Source organism: Capra hircus, chromosome 25 (assembly GCF_001704415.2).
Source record: "Capra hircus breed San Clemente chromosome 25, ASM170441v1, whole genome shotgun sequence".
Classification (NCBI taxonomy): domain Eukaryota; kingdom Metazoa; phylum Chordata; class Mammalia; order Artiodactyla; family Bovidae; genus Capra; species Capra hircus.
Genome location: NC_030832.1, coordinates 19877217 through 19897291, shown reverse-complemented (window position 1 = coordinate 19897291; position 20075 = coordinate 19877217). Strand labels below are relative to the sequence as shown.

Genomic DNA, 20075 nt, shown 5'->3' with positions numbered 1-20075 from the left:
ATGGACCAAAACATGTGTGCTCAATATACCATGCAGAGTTATGCTAATGTTCAAATTTCTTAATATTCTTAAAATTTTTAAAGAAATTCTCATTGAATTTCTTAAAAAGCAATTAGCTTGAAACCAAATGATCATGCAAATAAGCAACATTTTTTTCAAGTTTTAGATCACATCTATCACATGCATTTTCTTTGAAACTGATGACAACTCTATTGGTAAAAATTATTGTTTTCTAAGTCAGAAAAATAAAAAAAAGAGAGGGGTACATCCTTTATATAAAGCAAATGGAAAACGTATGTGTCAAATCTGGAAGGTTTTTGGTAAGAATTTATTAGAAATATTAAAAATTGAGAAAACGTGCATTTAAAAATCCAATTATCAGCAACTTAAAAACCTGGAAAACGGGGCAACATTGAGCCCACAATCCCCATGGAGACAACCATCTGAAGCTGAATCTGAGCTGCTCCTTTCAGGTGGGACTAAGGCCTCCAATCCACTCTGTCTCCACTCAGCTCCTTCACTCATCTGTTACCAGAAGACACTTGAATTTGAGACCAGAAAGAAAGAAATCACTTTATTTGGAACGGCAAAATTGATCTTAATACATATGCAAAAATAGATCTATAATACAAGCCACTTCTCTGGGTCCCACCCAGTGTCCACCTTGTCTAGGTTAAATGGTTACCTCAGAGATTAGAAAAAATGAGTAACAGGCACAATTGCAGAGAATATGCATATTTTGTCTCCTTCCCCTTGCCCCAATCTGCACATACTTGTGTAAACATTTTGTTGATTTGTAAAACATGTCTAGTACTGCAAACGTGCTGGGATGAAAGGAAAGGAAGTCATTAAAATAGCAACAACAGGAAGTTACCTGGCTTGATTCATCAAGGTTGCATTTGATGATAAATTCCCACAGGGCCTCAGGTGAGGAGGGAATAAGGACATCCAGCTGCACTGGGGCTTAAGGATTTTTTTTTTTCTACTTCCATCCATAAAGCCTACTTTTTTTTTCTTGTTAAACCTATAGCAAAACTGAGAGACATTACACTCCAGTTCATTCCAGTTTAATTTTAAATTTTATTCCCAGGATCCTCTAAGAGTAGCTCTCAGATCCTGGCTTCAGCTTAGCCTCTACTCAGCAGGATATTTGGAAAGAGTCTACCTTTCAGAATCTTGGATTTTCCATCTGTGATTGAAGATACTGATTATATCCTTGACTCTCCTCACCTCCTGGACCTCCACCTGCTTCTTGTACTTGAAGATAGTCTCTGATGTCTTCCCAGTTGGGCTGGAATGTCCTGAGGTTTTTTGCTTTTTGGATGCCCAGCATTTGTGAAAAAAGAAGATGCCCTAGCCAATTTTAGAAGGCACAGAACTATCTTTTGAAGGTGGAGTAAGTCCTGTTGGTTCAGAAAGATTTGTGTCTTGCAGATCACTTCGCTCTCACTGGTCCTTAAAGAAGCATTTGATTAGCTGTAGTACATTCAGGCCGTTCCAGTCTCCTACAGGAGAAGGGGACCACCTGCTGACATTAAAGCCATATGGATGGGTGGAATTGCACAGGTGACCAAGCCATTCCAGACAGGCTGGAGGAACCAGAGCCACAAACACTCCATTTTTTATGAATTTACTGAGTGCTTACTTGGTGCCAAGGCACTGTGTTTTTAAGCATTAGAGACTGAAGAAAAACTGAGGTGACGGCTCAGCTTCAGGGTTTAATATAGTAACTCTTAGTCAGGATTAGAGCAGGGGCTGGCAAACTATAGCCCAGGCAGGCTGTTTTTGTCAATAAAGTTTTATTGGAACACCAGCTACACTCATTCCTTTAGGTATCATTCACCAATGTTTCTGCACTACAACGGCAAGGCTGCACAGTTGCAACAGAGACCATAAGGCCCACCAAGCCTAAAATATTTACTATCTGGCCCTTTAGAAAAAAGTTGCCAATCCCTGTGTTACAGAAAAGCACTGACATGTAACTAAGAAATGAGACAGGTGGTCAGGGAACGTAAGTGATTTGCATAATAAAATCTCAGAGAGCGAGAAGATTGGTTGAACTAACAACAGCAACAACAAAAGCATCAGTTAATGAGGTTTGATAACTTTGAAAAGTCAAAATAAAGTTGCTTCTAGCTTACATTTAACAAATGCAAATTAACTATATGCACTGGTTTAAAACACACAAACAACTTAAGGCAAGCCAACTACTTGATTTGTGCAAACAGCAAAAGGGTAATTAGTTCCAGCTTTTGGAGGAAACTGGTTATGGTGAATCCAAATACAAAAACAGGGGTACCTGTCATTTATAGGTAATCCAAAGGACTTTTCAAGGGTAATTTTGACTCTGCTTGATTTTTCCGTTAGGGCACACTCTTAACTTTGGAACCAAATACATGCAGAGGGTCATGGCTCCACAGTACTTAACACTAACATGCTGAAGGACCTGTCTTAATGAACTGGTTTGTATGTTACGCTGTTTTTGTTTTTTTTTTTTATGTTTTGATTTTTAAACAAAGAGATGTTGCTTTAGCACTTGGGGTTGATCAAAGCAGTCTGTTTTCTTTGCTATTTGAAACATCAGTTGAAATCACACTGATGTTAAATCTGCAATCCTTCTAAAGAGAACACTCATTAAATACAGATAGCCATAGCCTGGCCCTGGGGAAACCACTGGAATTAATGAGTGTTTATAGTTCTTGCCCTCTCATTCTCCAACAGCTTAAACAAATCTCAAGGGACTGCTGCTGAAAGCATCCTACTGCAAACGACAGGAAAATCAGCCAAGCTTCAAGCAGAAAATGCCGAGGATGGGGGTTGGGAGCAGATTCTTCGTAAGAACGTCAGATGCTAAGAAAATACAGAGGAATACTGTACAAGGGGTACTTCAGTCATATTGTGGATGCTGCCACTGAGATGCAGAGTGCATGTCTGCTTGGAGGAAAGGCTTCAACCTTCCAAGCCGCAGCCCTTACACGTAAAAGCTTTGAGGTGCACCCACTTCCTCACGAGCTGAGGCAGGAATCAGAGGTAGTAAAAGTGTGCATATAGAAATCAAACCTGTTTTGTAAAGCCCATTGTGGAAAACACACTTCAGAATGTAATTTGGCTGTATTCCACAAAATCAGTTGCATTTCAGGAAGGAAATTAAAAGATAAAGAGGACAGTGTGTGGGCCCTCCCCCATGGCAGAAGGGGGCCTGGGAGATGTACAGTCTCACACACACCAAAAAATGCCACACATATTCTTCCAAATGCTCTCAGAAAGACGGCTTTGCTCTAAGACATGACAATACACACCTCATGGAAAGTTAACACGCAGCTCTGCTCTTTCCTACCTCATCCTGACTCAGGAAACAGGCTCTGTGGGCCTGAGATTTCAGCCCAGCCTGAAAAGGCTTGACGAGCAATGCTTTAATATTTTCCATCCCGGGCAGAAAAGATACATTTTCTTACATCTCATGACAAACAACAACAACAATAACCACAACAAAACACAGAAAAAGAACCTCAGAAAGATACATTGGTTCATTAGGCTGCTTTTTCAATCCCCAGTGCCCTAGGGGACAGCTGCAGTGTCTCCACTGGTAGCAAAGACATTTTCCAGAATTGAAAAATAGCATACAAAAGTTGATTTACTAAAAACATCTGCCCGCTCCAGCCCCCAAACAACCCTAAATAAAAGTCTTTTTCTTTCCCCCTCTCCTAGCCCTGTAACTTGGGGCTGGCTGGCAGTGGCTTTTCCCAGCGTTATTCCTCCATCTGGGCCCAGGCCTCCTCTGCTTTCTCGTAGTACTGGTTGGCCAGCCGGCCCTTCATGGCTTCTATCGCTGCCTCGGCTGCCTGGGTGTACAAGTCACCTGAAAGAAAGCAAAGGAGGGCACAGGGAGGTGAAGAGCCTGTTGTTTTTGCTGCCCGGTATCCCCGACCCTGCTCCAGGAAGATCACACCGAGGTTACTCCTTCTGGCCTATCCCTGCACATAACCTGGGTGGGGCTCTGAGTGTGCATGTGATCCAAGCCGGGTCAATCAAAGTACCTTCCCTGTTCTTCACCAGGCCATAGGGACTGGTCAGGACTTAGGCACAGCCACCCAGAGTGAGCCACCCAGTAAGCACAGTGATTGGCTTAGGGGCCGTGGGTGATTCCAGCTGAGTCACTGAGAATCAGGCTGAGGACTTCTATTGGACAAATTGGGGCTATATGAAAGTGGAAGGGATAAAGTATCTAGATGGGTTTAGCCACCAAATGAATTTGTGGAGAACATATAAAAACACTTGGTTTTCAGTGCTTTTGGATTTAGAGTTTCAAATAAAAGATTATAGAATTACAGTATTAGTTGCTTGATTTTGTTATACTACCTTAAAAAAACTTTTAAACTTAGCCTCACCCTATACCTGCAAAACCAGGAGTTCAGTATGTCTATCATGTTATTTAATATATGTAATGTGCATTAACTTATGAGTGAATGAACAAAATGTAGTATCTATAAAATGGAATATTATTCGGCAATAACAAGGAATGAAGTACTGACCATGCTACAACAAGAATGAACCCTGAAAGAAGGAAAACACAAAAGGCCACATACTGTGATCCCAGTTATATGAAATGACCAGAACAGGTAAATCTATACTTTAGGTTACTGGTCGCCAGGAACAGCAGGAAGGGGAAATAGGGAGTCACTGCTAATAGGTACCAGGTTTCTTTCTGGCATGATGGAAATGTTCTGGAATTAGGTAGTGGTGATGATGGCGTAACACTGTGAACATACTAAAAACCACAGAACTATACACTTTAAAATGGTGAATTTTATGAAAATGTCAGCTCAACTTTTGCACTGCAAACAAACCTCCCAAATTTCTAACATGTGACTATCAAAAGGTTCATCTGCATACCAACTTCATATAGAAACCCTTTCTAAGCATCATATGGGTAGCCAGCCTTGCACAATACAGGACCAGTATGAATCTTTCTCCCAGCCAGAATGGAAAGAAGAGACTCAGTCTTGCGTCTTGTTGTGATTCCCAATGAGAGAGGAATCATGTCTCTTTCATTATCCAGCCCTGTCCCACCCCAGGGTCAGGTCTGCCAGGCGCTACCTGATCTCTGTGGGTCCTTCTCCAGCCCGCAGCCGCCTGTGAACAGCATCTCCGCCTCCCTGGCCAGCAGCATGTACCGGGGTTCGTCTTGCATCCCATCATACTCCCCACCCTCATCACAGTCAGTTGTCTCCAGGGCAGTGTTGTACCAGTGGAGAGCCTCTGGCCAGCTCTGGGACCTTGCCAGGAGATACAGAGGAAAAGAGGAAGTTACCATGGCAACAGGGCAGGAAGGAGGAGGCCCATCAGCAGGAGAGGCAAGTCAGGGATCACAGTGCGGCCACCACCTATGCTTCAGGACCCATAGTATCCAACGCCACCACATCTAAGGGCTGTCATTCACATTGTAGATCTATATATTTATTACAATAGCGGTTAAGTAGTTTTCCCTAACAAAAGTGGTATAGTACAATAAGTTTCCAACAGATGGAAGTCGAGCATCTTGAGGAAGGGGAACATTTTTCTAGTCTGCATAAAATCACCCTGCAGGAATTCCCTGTCAGTCCCAGTTAGGACTTGGTGCTTTCACTGCCATGGCCTGGGTTCAATCCCTGGTTGGGGAACTAAGATCCCACAAGCTGCACAGGGTGGCCAAAAAAAAAAACAAACACCCAAAAAACAAAAAAAAAACTACCCTATGGGTTTGCATTAGCAGTGGGTGGTGTCCCATCCAATTTGCCCTATAACTCATGCAGGAGAAGAGGTGGGTGGGATACCCTTCACCAAAGCCCCCAGAACCTTCTGACAGCAGTCATTCAGCTCTTTCTTTCTCTGCCTCTGCTGGCCAGCTCTGGCTTTCCTCCAGAAAATGGAGGGCTTATTCCAGAACAGCTGACTTCCCCCGTCTGACTCTGCCCTTCACTCTCAATTATTTCTCCTAGGGCCACACAGTGGTCTAACCCCCAAAGGCAGACACAAGTTCCAACCCAATCTGAGCAAAACAAAATAAAGAGTAAACATGGCAGTGGGCTCTTTTCCTTGGGGTGTACTAATGCATATTACCAAACACGCGAGTAACTACAGGACATCAGGAAAGAGCAAAGAGAGACGCAGAAAGAAGGTCTACATGCCCCATGAAATGTTCCTGGAGCTACAGCTGTGTATATATATACACACATATATGGACCTGGCGTCACCCTCCAGTCTTAGCTCCTATCAGCCATGCCAGACTCGCTGGGTCACTCTCCCCTCCTCGGCCCTGCCAGCTCCTGTCCGCCCTTCGGCTTTTGCACCTGCTGCTCCCTTTGCTTAGAACATCCTTCCTTGAACTCTTCCCATAGCTGGCTCCTCATCTCTCCAACCTCAGCTCAGCTTCTTCAGAGACGCTGGCCCCAAATACTCGATTTCTTTCCATTACCTCAAACTGTCATTCTCCTGTTTACTTATTCACTTGTTTATTATGTTTTTCCCAGGTAGAATGTAAGCTCTAGGAAGGCAGGGACCGTGTCTGTTTTATTCACGGCTGCATTCCCAGGGCCTGGCAAACAGCACAGACTCTGTAAGTGTCTGCTGAAGCGGCTGGCTGGGATGGTGTCAGGAGATAATCTTGACTCCATTTTATAAAGAAAGGAAGTTGTTTGAAAATTATTTGTGGCACATCCAGAAGACTGGGGTTTGAACAGTGGATTGGCAATCACTAAACTAGCTGATCTCAATTCTTTCAGCTTTGGCCCTCTCTGGTCTTGAAAGGCAAGGCAGAACTGCTTCCAACACATTAAATGTAAAAGAAGGGAAAAGGCCTAGTCTCTCCCAACGCACCCCACCCAACTCCACACCCACTGGTTAGTATGTCCACCCTGCCTTGAAATTTCCAATGACTTTTCCTTCTGCTATGAGATAGTAACTTCTGAGGGGGTCAAAACCCCTTAAATGCAAATAGCTGACTCTCATTTATGCTCCCTGAATGGAAGAGGCTGGGGCTGCTTGGAACGAGGAAGAAGAGTGAGAGAATGACTTTGGAAGATGTTACGGAAGAAAATCTTGATTGATTTAACCACACAAATATTAAAACCCAGCAAGTTCCCAGACTCAATAGTCAGTGGGCACTGTGTGGCACCTATTCTCCCTGCTGCCCCAAATCTATGGAAGCCATCTCTGAAAAAAGGTTTTAAGTCAACTCATTTACCAAAGAGCTAACAGCCTTAAAAAAAAAATTTTTTTTTACAGGGAATTCCCTGATGGTTCAATGGTCGGACTTTATGCTTCAACTGCAAAGGGCATGGGTTTGATCCCTGATTGGGGAACTAAGATCCCACATTCCACAAGGCCAAAATATATATATGTGCTGTGCGTAGTCCTCAGTTGTGTCCAACTCTTTGTGACCCTATGGGCTGTAGCCCTTCAGGCTCCTCTTTCCCTGGGGATTCTCCAGGCAAGAATACTAGAGTGGATTGCCATGCCCTTCTCCAGAGGATATTCCAGACCCAGGGACTGAACCCTGGTCTCTTGCATTGCAGGCAGATTCCTTACCATTTGAGCTACAGGGAAGTCTCAATGGGCATCACAGATGTTGGCATTTGATTTTGGACAAAATCATTTCCTGTCTGTTTTGTTTACCTCCCCTCCACGCCAGTGACTCTGAGCCCCTAAGAAGCAGGCTAATGTACAGTCCACTGGAGAAGAGATGAGAAGACCTAAGTTTTGGCCCTGCTACTTACTGGCTACTTAACTGCAGACAAGCCCCTTCACTTCTTAGAACCACACATCCATAAAATAAGCCCCTAAATGCTGCCCAGTCTGTGTCAAAGAGATGTGTTGATTCTTTCATTCAAACAACTACTGAGCCAGGCCCTGTGCTAAGCACTGGCACTGAACAGATGCAGGAAACCCAATTCTAGTTCTCAGTGAAATAAAATCACAGATATGAAAGCGCACCCAAATATAAGGAGTATTACAGTTACAGCAGGTAGCTGACACGTTTGCAGGATATGTAACTCAGACATTTTAGACCCTGAGAGCTTGACATGACAGAGCCACAGTCTTGACTTTGCTTCTAAACTCAGTGAGGGAGATGAAAACACAACCCACATAGGAGGCAAGTGCCACGCTGCCCCAATCCTGGAGGTTTGGACACTGTCCCTTCCAGAAAGCCACAGGTACCTGAGAAGAAACGGGGAAGCTGAGATCCACTGGGAGCCAGTGAGCAACAGGTCCTACTAAGAATTGAATTCCCTCAACCGTTCTCTGCTCCTGGACTTCTGGGACCTCCCACCAGCCAAGCCAAAGACCCAAGATGAAGCTGCCATTCTCCTCTCTTGCCACCGGAGAACCCAATCCTGGCATCTCTGCCAGAGGCATAAGGGAAAAGCTGTTAACACCTGTAGGGTTGTAGCTGTCAGAGATTTCAAAAAAGTGAGAAAAAAAAAAAAAGAATCAAAGTGTTAGTTGCTCAGTCTTGTCTGACTCTTTGAGACCCCATGGACTGCAGTCCGCCAGGCTTCTCTGTCCATAGAATTCTCCAAGCAAGGATACTGGAGTGGGTAGCCATTCCCTTCTCCAGGGGATTTTCCTGACCCAGGGACCGAACCTGGGTCTCCTGCATTGCAGGCAGATTCTTTACCATCTGAGCCACCAGGGAAGCCCAAATCACTCTGGAAAACTCACACCAGGACTGAACTTCCCCTTCCCTCCACTCCCTCTTAGAAGTGAAAACAGTAAAAACAAAAATAGGAAGAGTCAATTAAAATCACCCCTAATCCCATCATCTAGAGACAACTGGCTCTGGACCTGATGCTACATATCCCTTCAGACCCTTTCTCAGACAAATCTTTACATAAAATGGCTAAGATGCCATTTCTCTCTCTCTTTATGTGCCAGTGAAATTACAGGCATCATCTCATTTAACCCTCACACAAGCACACATTACCGCCCTAGGGTGCAGGTGCTATGGGTATTCTGACTTGACACGATGAATAAACTGAGGTCAGGGAGGTAGGCCTACTTGCCCACGGTCACAGGGCTGGTACTCGGGGGAGGCACACCTGGAGCCCGGGTCTGTTCTGATTCCAGAGGGGAGGCTCCCACCTGCACCCCAGGTTCCCACCAGCTCCACCTGAGCCACGGCCACAGTACCTGTCAGGGCTGAGGTTCTGGCCAGTGTCAAAGGCTCGCGCCACCAGAATCATGCACTGCCTGTCACCAGCTTCGGCTGCCTTCAGTAAGTAATCAAATCCTTTGGTTTTGTTCGCTTCTGTCTCCTGTTAATACAAACCAAAGAGGGGGAGAGAGAAAAGTGAGCTGTGAGGGGCTGCCAGAATCTCATACGTCAATCTTTTCTCTGTTTCTTGAATTGAGAGCTTCAGGTTGGGGCTGCTGTAGAACTGCACATTGTGAGAAAGAGAACAGGGCTTACCCTGCTGCAAAGAGCTCTCTGGCGGTTCCCATCAGGCAGGGAGAAATGGAAGCTTAGTCCACTCCTACCTCCTACTTCTGCCAGAGACCACATCATGTATCCACTTCCAACAGGGGCTCCTGGCTTCCAATTCTTTTAAATTTTTTAGCAACTTTATCGAGATATAATTCATATAACAACTCATTCATTTAAAGTGTACAACCCTCGTAGCTCAGACGGTAGCTTTACCTGCCTACAATGCAGAAGACCCGGGTTCAATCCCGGGGTCAGGAAGATCCTCTGGAGAAGGAAATGGCACCCCACTCCAGTACTCTTGCCTGGAAAATCCCATGGATGGAGGAGCATGGTAGGCCACAGTCCATGGGGTCGCAAAGAGTCGGACACGACTGAGCGATGTCACTCACTCACAGATTGTGCAACCACCACCATAATCAATTTCAGAATATTTTCATTAAGTCAAAAAGAAATCAAAACACCATACCCTTTAACTATTACCTCCCAATTATTCCCCATCCACCCCTACCCAGCCCTGGACAACCACTAATCTACATTCTGTTTCTAGCGATTTCCCTATTCTGGGCATTTTATATAAATGCAATCATATAACAAGTAGTCTTTTGTGCCTGGCTTTTTGCGCTTGGCATAAGGTTTTCAAAGTTCATTTCATACAGCTTCTATCAGTGTTTCATTCTCACTTACGGCCAAAAAAACATTTCATTGTATGAAGATACCATGATTTGTTCATCTGTTCATAAGTCATCAGGTGATGGGCATTTGGCTTGCTTTCATTTTATAGCTATTCTCTATGAACACTGTGTACAAACTTTTGTGTGGATGTATGTATCTATTTTGGGGGGTCATATACCCAGGAGTGGGCTTCCTGGTGGCTCAGTTGGTAAATATCTGCCTGCAATGTGGGAGATCTGGGTTCAATCCCTGGGTTGGGAAGATCCCCTGGAGGAGGGTACGGCAACCCACTCCAGTACTCTTGCCTGGAGAATCTCTGTGGACAGAGGAGCCTGGCGGGCTACAGTCCGTGGGGTCGCAAAGAGTGGAACATGACTGAGCAACTAAGCACACACAGCACGGAGTGGGGAAGCCCAGGTGGCACAGAAGTAAAGAATCTGCCTGCCAATGTAGGAGGCACAAGGGATGCAGGTTTGATTCCTAGATCGGGGAGATCCCCTGGGGTAGTCAAATGCTTGGCATCTGACTCCAGTATTCTTGCCTAGAAAATGCCATGAACAGAGAAGCCTGGCAGGCTACAGACCAGAGGGTTGCAAAGAGTTGGACACAACTGAGCAAGTGAACATGCATACACAGACCTAGGAGTAGAACTTCCGGGTCACATATGACTCTATGTTTAGCCTTTTGAGGAGCTGACCGTTTCCCACAGTGGCTACACCAGTGTATATTCCCATCTGCTTTTATTATGCTTCTCCAAGATCTATCCAGAGAGAGAGTTTAAGCTCAAGTTGGTCATATTACGCTATCAAAGCTGCTCTAGGACTTCTTATCTCACTTGGAGACAAATACAAAGCTCTCCTATCAGTCTATAAGGCCCTTCTCAACCTTCAGGCTTCAGGAAGTGTGGCAGGGACTACCAGTTGTCCCCCATATCCATTGAAAGTGAAAGTGAAGTCGCTCAGTCGTGTCCGACTCTTTGGGACCCCATGGACTATAGCCCATCAGGCTCATCCGTCCATGGGATTTTCCAGGCAAGAGTGCTGGAGTGGATTGCCATTTCCTTCTCCAGGGGATCTTCCCGACCCAGGAATTGAACTCAGGTCTCCGGCATTGCAGGCAGATGCTTTACCATCTGAGCCACCAGGGAAGCTCCTTATCCCCTGTCATATTTTTGCTGGCACATGGCTCACCAGCTAAAAACTACATTTCCCAGCCTCCCTTGCACCTGGAATCAGTCTCTTAATAACAAGTGGCCTATCCATAGGGACTTCCCTGGCAGTCTGGTGGTTAAGACTGTGCTTTCACTGCAGAGGGGACAGGTTCAGTCAGGGAGTCGGTCAGTTCAGTTGCTCAGTCGTGTCCCCATGGACTTCAGCATGTCAGGCTTTCCTGCCCATCACCAGCTCCTGGAGCTTGCTCAAACTCATGTCCATAGAGTCAGTGATGCCAGGATGTTCAGTCAGGGAACTAATATCCAAGAAAGGAGGCCTATCCACTTACTCATTCCCTGTCATATTATCCCATCTCTCACTTAAGAACAATACTTGGCACAGGAAGTACTCAATAAAGGTCAGTTATTTTTACTTCTGTTGGAAATATTTTCATTTGTTAATTATGACCTGTATTTACATTCTTTTCCATCTGAAAGGTTGGCTGTTGTCAAAAATAACCTAGGACACTGCCCAGAGTATAGGAGCGCTCAGAAGTATGTGCTGGATGAGTGAGCTTTCCAGGTGGTGCTAGTGGTAAAGAACCCTCCCGCCACCACAGGTAAACATAAGAGTCAAGGGTTCGATCCCTGGGTCGGGAAGATCCTCTGGAGGAGGGAATGGCAACCCACTCCGGTATTCTTGCCTGGAGAATCCTATGGACAGAGGAGCCTGGCAGGCTGCAGTACATAAGGTCACACAGAGATGGACATGACTGAAGCAACTTAGCATGCACTTAGCATGGATGAGTGAATGTCTTAGCAAGATAATACAAAAAGGTCCAATGGGGGCTGTCAGGAAAGTGGGAGACGGGCTAGCAGCTTTTCAGGGCACTTGCCCATGTTTTTTTGGCTGCCAGAGCCGGTCCTAGAGAGAAAGGCCTTTGAGATGGCTTCAGATAAGAAAACTGAAATAGCTTCTACATCCCTTTACAAAGGGGCTTGGGTGTGACTGGTGTAAATAGCCTGAGATCATAAGAAGAGTTACCAGGGAGTCTCAGAGAGAAGGTCTCCCCAGGCCTGGCCCCTCACCACTCATTCTGGGCCTCGGCATTCCTTTATTTAGACCTCAGACACTTCTAAGTGTCCTCTCTGCGCCAGATGCTGGCAGAACAGGCGACTGGAGCTGGCTCTACAAGCTCGTGAAAAATGATGTGAAAGCAAACCAGTCATAAAACACAGGGCTGCTGCTGCTGCTGCTAAATTGCTTTAGTCATGTCCGACTCTTTGCGACCCCATGGACTGTAGCCCACCAGGCTCCTCCGTCTATGGGATTTTCCAGGCAAGAGTATTGGAGTGGGTTCATAAAACACAGACTTTATTAAAAATTAAATTATGTTAATTTACAGTTAGATGAAAGGTGACAAACACCCAAAGCTCATCACTTCCTAATTATTTTAGTCTGCTTTACTGTTATCTGTGCTCTTGAGGTTATTAATATCCATTGCAGGGCTTCCCAAACTCAGCACTAATGACATTTTAGACGGGAAAATTCTGTTGTGTGGGGACTGGCCTGTGTGCTGTAGATATTTGGCAGCATCCCTGGTCTCTGTCCACTAGAAGCCAGCCGAACTTCCAGAGCTGTGACAACCAAAGTTATCTCCTGACACTGCTAAGCATTCCATGGAAAAGCAGGAAGCAAAGATGCCTGATTGAGAGCCACTGGCCTATGGAATCTGCATAGTGGAAATGCTATATAATGGGAATGCCATGCATTCCTTCCAACTCCGTGCTCACTGATGTCATGGTAGTACCTGGACATTGGCCACAGTGGGAGCATTTACACCAAGAGATGGCAAAAATATTAATAGTGCAGATTTATTTAAAAGTATGCTGTGTCTGTAGCCATTACATTGCGACGAGTGAAAGAAACTGGAGTCTCTTCGATATTTAAACTATCATCTGATTCAGCAAAGGGGTCTTGCTCATGTCCACAGCAAATAAATGAAGCTCCAACTCTGACAAAGAGCTTGCTTATTTCACTTCCATTTTACTCACTAAAGTAAGTGAAATTATCAACCAGTATCCACGTTACAACTTTACTCCTTCATCAACCACAACCAGAGGGAGGCTACAGATATGAGCACCACAAAAATTAGTGAAAGAATTCTGTGAGGATAAATTGACCATATGGAATTCACAATAGAATATTTTTTATTATTGTTTGTAAACTGTATGCTCCACTTTCTTTTATCACTAACTGTCTAATAAGCTTACACACATATATGAACAAACATTCCATCCCCACCTGCAAGAACCAGTCATTAAGCATTTGCCAGCATACCACTGGCTAAATGAGATATGTTCAATCCAGCCCTCAGGGAGCATGGAGACTAGAGAATGAGGGACAATTCATCTACCTGTCAAAACCCCCTCCCCTCAACCAAACTTGCTCTTTCACCATCTAAAACAGGAAATAAAAACGGGGCTTCCCTGGTGGTCCAGTAGTTAAGAATCTGCCTTGCAATGGAAGGGACACTCGTTCGATCTCTGGTCAAGGAAGATTCCACATGCCGCAGAGCAACTAAGCCTGCAACCCACAAGTACTGAGCCCATGTGCCATAACTACTGCAGCCCGCACGCCCTAGAGCCTGTGCTCCACAAGAGAAGCTACCATAATGAGAAGCCTGCACACCCCAAAGAAGAGTAGCCCCCACTCACCGCAGGTAGAGAAAGCCTGCGTGCAGCAATGGAGACCCACCATAGCCAAAAACTAAAACAAAGAAATAAATAAATGTATCTTTTAAAAAGCCTTTGAGTTATCCCTGTGCATGCATGCTCAGTTCCTTAGTCGTGACCAACTCTTTGCAACTCTCTGGACTGTAGCATGCAGGGTCTTTCCAAATAGACAGATTTAATTAGTTAAGATGAGGTCATACTGGAGTAGGGTGGGCCCTAAACTCCACAGGACTGTCGTCTTCATAAGAAAAGAGACACAGACACACAGACACACAGACAAAAGGCCATGTGAAGATGGAAACAGACTGGAGTGATGCGCCCATAGTCCAAAGAAGACCCCAGATCGCCTCTCCCCACCAGAAGCTAGAAAATCATGGGTATGTCGACACCTGATTTTGGACTTTGGCATCTAGAACCGTGAGAGAATGAATTTTTGCTGTTTTAGGCCACCTAGTTGGTGGTTATCCCTTATGAGAGTTCTAGGAAACGAATACCCTCTTGGAATTACATGTGAGGATGAAAAGATGGAGGAAAAGGTAGGAGGGGGCTTTTTCACTGTAAACTTTTCTATATTAAAGAACAATTTTAGCCACAGGGCTGTCTTCCCATACACTCTTCCAGTCTGAGACCCACGACCCTCTGGGCCATGGTCAGGCCCACAGAGAGGGCCTGGTACCCTGTGCCCATGACAAGCCCAGGCTCATCCAGCCACAAGCCCACCCTACATGACCGAGAGGATGGGGACAGATAGCTGGGAGCACACGCACACCAAGGGCCTCTCACCTTCTCCAAGGACAGAATCACACTCCCTAGGCCTGGTCAGGTCCTGTCCACTGTGCTCACAGAGCAGGGAGGCCAAGAGGGAGAAGACACCCTCATGGATTCCTATCACACCTGTCCTGTCTGGGCCCCCTCTCCGGCCTCATCTCTTCACCTCCTCTTCACACCCCATGCTCCAGCTACACTGATGGCCTCCTGTCCTCCAAACTCCACCCTGGCTGTCTCCCCAGGACCTAGACCCACGCTGTTCCCTCTGCACACACTGCTCCTCCCGCCCTGTGCCTGGCTGACTCCACTGGGTCTTCAGGTCTACCTTAGGGATCACTTCTTTCATTCGTTCCACAAATGAATGCTGAATATGGAGTCTGTGCCAGGTCTGTTCTAGCCACTAGGGAAAAACAATCAGGAAACCCCAGCTAAGGCCCTTCCCTCATTTGTTTGGAGCAGCATCTTCTGCTTCTCCCATCGCACCAGATTGTAATTGCCTGGGAACATGACTGTCATCTTTACTCAGTCCCCAAGGCCAGAGACCAATTCTATTGGTGTCAGCTAACTTGGAAGTGCCGGGGCCCAAACTGATGCTCAGGAAATTTCCCGGGCATAAACCCAGGGAGGGAAGGGTGATGGGTTGACTTGACTCCTCTGTCCATGGGATTCTCCAGGGAAAAATACTGGAGTGGGTTGCCATTTCCTTCTCCAGTGGATCTTCCTGACTCGGGGATCGAACCTGGATCTCCTGCACTGCAGGCAGATTCTTTATCATCTGAGCCACCAGGGAAGCTCACAAACCCAGAGAAGGAAGGGTGATGGGTTGACTGAGCCCCCACCCACTCACCTTCAGAGAGACATCTGCCAGGATGTGGTGGGGCAGCTGCGAGTACATGAGTCCCAGGCCCACGATGGCCTCCAGCTCGCCCAGGTCGGCTGCATGCTCCAGGTGGAAGACTGCCGACTCCCGGTCCCACTCCTCGTCCTTCTCACAGAAGCGGCCGGCCTCGTGGTAGCGCACCATGGCCAGATGGACCTGCCATATGGATGGCGGGTGGGCCTGGCTGCCTGCAGGTCGCAGCCACAGCCCAGGCCCCCCTGCCAGCTGGGGAAGCTCCGGGTTTAGTGCAGAGAGCATCACCATACCTTCCCCAAAATGGACTTCCCGATTTTCTTCTCGAGGTCCAGAGCGTTGAGCCTCTGCACTTCCAGGGCCACAGCTGAAGGTCTCGGCAGGTGGAGGCGGGAGGAGTTGAAGAGATTCCACTTCTCCACACAGACCTGGGGAGGAGCGGGCACTTACAGGCCAGAGAAGTGAGGGGCTGGGGATGGACGCACCCTCCCAGCGATGAAAGCCGGCCTGGCAAGTTAGGGGGCGTGGACCCATGTGGTATCAAGTTTCCTTGGACAAACGGGGCCTATTTCCACTCTCCCAAATGATGCCAGCTTGTGGGCACTGAGGCAAAGCTGAAGCAACAGGACGCAGAGGCTAGCACCACGCACTGGCAGTCTGGAGAAGGGTCCCCTCACTTAACCATCTGAGTCGGTCGGGGAGGTTCGACCCTGAGCTGCTCCCCACACAAGGCTCCAGAAGAGCCTGACTAGAGCCGGCAGCAAATCCACTGGGCCTTCTCTGCACAAGCCCAGGGTGCCTCTGCTGCTGGGCTGAGAAAACACGCCATGTCTCCCAGCTAAAGACACCCTTGTCCCAAGCTCTCACAGGACAGAGCCAGGCTCCCTGGTGTGTGTATACGTGACTGTGTGTGCACGCATGAGCTAAATATCATACAGTGCCCGGGGCAGCCCCCACAACAAAGAATTACCTAGCCCAGCGGTGCTGTGGTTGAACAGCCCTGACTCCACACCATGCTGCGGCCTTGACCTGATTGACAGGTACCTCGTGGTAAGTAAATATTGCATGTATTGCATGGGAAGTAAATGCCACGTGATAAATAACCTGTGTTCTGGAAGCAGCAAGAGTCAAGCCTGCCCTGGTTATCAGGGAAGGCCTCTGGGGGAGGTGCCACGAGGGTCCAGCCCGGGAGAGCAGACAGGCTTTGAGGAGATATACCCACAGAGGAGGAAGGACCTTGCAGGTGGAAGAGACTTGCCTTAGCAAAGGCTGGAGGGCCAGAGGTTCAAAGTGTGGCTCAGAGTCAGCTAGAGAAGAGGGTTCCCAAAGCTGGTCTTTCCCACACTTCCCTGATGATAATCACCTGAGCTGCTGCTTAGATCTATTAGCCGGGTAACCTGGGGAGAGTTGCTTAAGACCCTCATTTTCTCATATGTCAAAAGGGGATGAATAGGGTTAGCCTGTCTCACTGGGTGGCTGCAAGAAGCGTTCATAAATTAATGTACACTGGAAGGAGCTGAGGGGTGTGGCCTCCAGGACGGGCCATCCTAATCTTTAATCCTCCCTGCAGATCCCTCAGCACCCCACCCAGGGCAGGAGCTCGAAAAGTGTTTGCCAAAGGGATTGGCTCCTTTGCAAAATCTTCTTTTAGGAGACGTATGAATTTCCCGGGCAGGCAGAAATGACGTGACACGAAGGGGGAGAAACAGAAAGACAGCCTGGAAAAGATAAGCAGCAGCCACAACGAGGATTCCTGGGTGTGCATTACCCGTCCGGAGCTGCCCAGGCTGTCTTCATCCGACTCGTACCTCCGGTTACCGTTTGAGTGGCCCTAATGGAGGCAGAGATTAGAGTGATCCAAACAGCGGCCCTTCCTTCCAAGAGCTGCTTCCTGGGGAACTGGCCCAGCCCTCCCAGGGGGCCCTCCTCAAGGAACTGGCCTGGCTTCCCCCCAAGGAAGCTGGCACATTTGCCAAGCAGAGAGGATGCTGGGAGACAGGCGGGACTGATGCGCTGGCCTCACATGCGCATAGATGGAATGGATTCAAAGGCACAGGATCCTGGTAGGCAGGCACTGAAAAAACTGGGCCAAGTGCTTCTTCCCTTAGCCAAAGCTCCCATCACCAGTCTATATTCACAGTATCAAAGCTGAGACCAGAGGCTCCCAGCAAGGCTGCCTTGATGCCCATGTTCCATTCTGGCACTGGGCAAAACCTAAGCAGCTGATACTACCTAAAATAGCCCTCACCTGAATGCTGCTGGGAAGACCGCTTAGGGCATTCTCCATTCTCCGGAGCCCTTCCGAGGGACTGCCGGAATCCTGTGCCTTTGAGCTGGGCCCGCCCACCTATACCAGCACCATTCTGGCCCACTGCCCAGCATCCTCTCTGCTTAGCAACCAGAGGTCCCAGCTTCACCATGCGATGTGTCCACCATTTTCAACCTTGTGTCTAATCCCCCATGCCTGTTCCCTTACTAAACTTACTAGTTCCCATTACCTGTTTTATCTTCTGCCCTGCATTTATCTGAAATGATTTATATATTAATTTACTTTATGCTCTTAAGACCCACTCACATTCCCCCCTAGTTCTCTATCCCTCTAGACAACTAGGCAACAGGGGACTCTGTTCTCATTTCCTGGGGGTTCCTTACATGTTCTCTGGGCTCTGGGTCATCCAGGTCACCCCGCTTCTCACTGGGGTATCCACTGTCCCCACTGTTCTCAGAGTCCTGTGGAGAGAAGATGGTCCTACGGTCTCAGAGGTCCTCTGAATATCTGGTGTTGATACCTGGAATCTCATCCATTTGCTCTCTCTCCTTTGCCCCATCTCCTCACTTAACATTCTCTTCCTCCTACTTGTGTTGGCTGGGTAACAAGGGAGCAGTAAGAAATAGTGGCGAAGAATGTGGGCTCTAGACGCAGACTGCCTAGGCTCAAATCCAAGCTTTGTGACTTGCCAGTTGTGACCCTGGACAGTTGCTCAGCCTCTCTTGAGCTTGGTTTCCTGAGCTGTGGGAATTCATGATAGCACCTATATCAAGAGGCTCTGAGGATGAAATGAGGTGTCACACTCAGAATGTGGATCATATTAAGTGCTATTATTAAGTGCCATTTCACAGGCAGAAAAACAAACACTGGTTTAAAGGATAAGATCCAAGGATAAATCCAAAGAATGCTCAAACTACCACACAATTGTACTCATCTCACACACTAGTAAAATAATGCTTAAAATTCTCCAAGCCAGGCTTCAGCAATACGTGAACCGTGAACTTCCAGATGTTCAAGCTGGCTTTAGAAAAGGCAGAGGAACCAGAGATCAAATTGCCAACATCCACTGGATCGTTAAAAAAGCAAGGGAGTTCCAAAAAAACATCTGTTTCTGCTTTATTGACTATGCCAAAACCTTTTGACTGTGTGGATCACAATAAACTTTGGAAAATTCTGAAAGAGATGGGAATATCAGACCACCTGACCTGCCTCTTGAAAAACCTATATGCAGGTCAGGAACCAACAGTTAGAACTTGACATGGAACAACAGACTGGTTCCAAATAGGAAAAGGAGTATGTCAAGGCTTGTCACCCGCTTATTTAACTTCTATGCAGAGTACATCATGAGAAACGCTGGGCTGGAGGAAGCACAAGCTGGAATCAAGATCACCAGGAGAAATATCAATAACCTCAGCTATGCAGATGACACCACCCTTATGGCAGAAAGTGAAGAAGAACTAAAGAGCCTCTTGATGAAAGTGAAAGAGGAGAGTGAAAAAGTTGGCTAAAAGCTCAATATTCAGAAAACTAAGATCATGGCATCTGGTCCCATCACTTCATGGCAAATAGATGGGGAAACAGTGGAAAACAGTGGCTGACTTTATTTTGAGGGGCTCCAAAATCACTGCTGGAGAAGGAAATGGCAACCCACTCCAGTATTCTTGCCTAGAAAATCCCATGGATGTAGGAGCTTGGTGCAGGCTACTGTCCATGGGGTGACAAAGAGTCAGGCACGACTGAGCGACTTCACTTCACTAAAATCACTGCAGATGGTGATTACAGCTATGAAATTAAAAGACGCTTACTCCTTGGAAGGAAAGTTGTGACCAACCTAGACAGCATATTAAAAAGCAGAGACATTACTTTGCCAACAAAGGTCCGTCTTGTCAAGGCTATGGTTTTTCCAAAGGTCATGTATGGATGTGAGAATTGGACTATAATGAATTGGACTTCAGCTGAGCGCTGAAGAATTGATGCTTTTGAACTGTGGTGTTGGAGAAGACTCTTGAGAGTCCCTTGAACTGCAAGGAGATCCAACCAGTCCATCCTAAAGGAGATCAGTCCTGGGTGTTCATTGGAAGGACTGATGTTGAAGCTGAAACTCCAATACTTTGGCCACCTGATGTGAAGAGCTGACTCATCTGAAAAGACCCTGATGCTGGGA

At 46.8% G+C, this 20075-nt stretch overlaps 1 protein-coding gene across 3 annotated transcripts in view; it reads right to left on the bottom strand.

The window, feature by feature from the left end:
- Window positions 548-20075, bottom strand: part of EEF2K (eukaryotic elongation factor 2 kinase) — a 68096-nt gene continuing 48568 nt past the window's right edge. For all 3 annotated transcript variants that reach the window (XM_018040608.1, XM_018040605.1, XM_018040606.1), the window contains exons 12-18: window positions 18295-18372; window positions 17411-17473; window positions 15936-16070; window positions 15637-15825; window positions 9169-9293; window positions 5098-5276; window positions 548-3859 (exon numbers count right to left, since the gene is read on the bottom strand). In XM_018040608.1, coding sequence (XP_017896097.1) covers window positions 3750-3859; window positions 5098-5276; window positions 9169-9293; window positions 15637-15825; window positions 15936-16070; window positions 17411-17473; window positions 18295-18372 — 879 coding nt within the window. In that variant the 3' untranslated portion in view covers window positions 548-3749. The remainder of the gene's footprint in view (window positions 3860-5097; window positions 5277-9168; window positions 9294-15636; window positions 15826-15935; window positions 16071-17410; window positions 17474-18294; window positions 18373-20075) is intronic.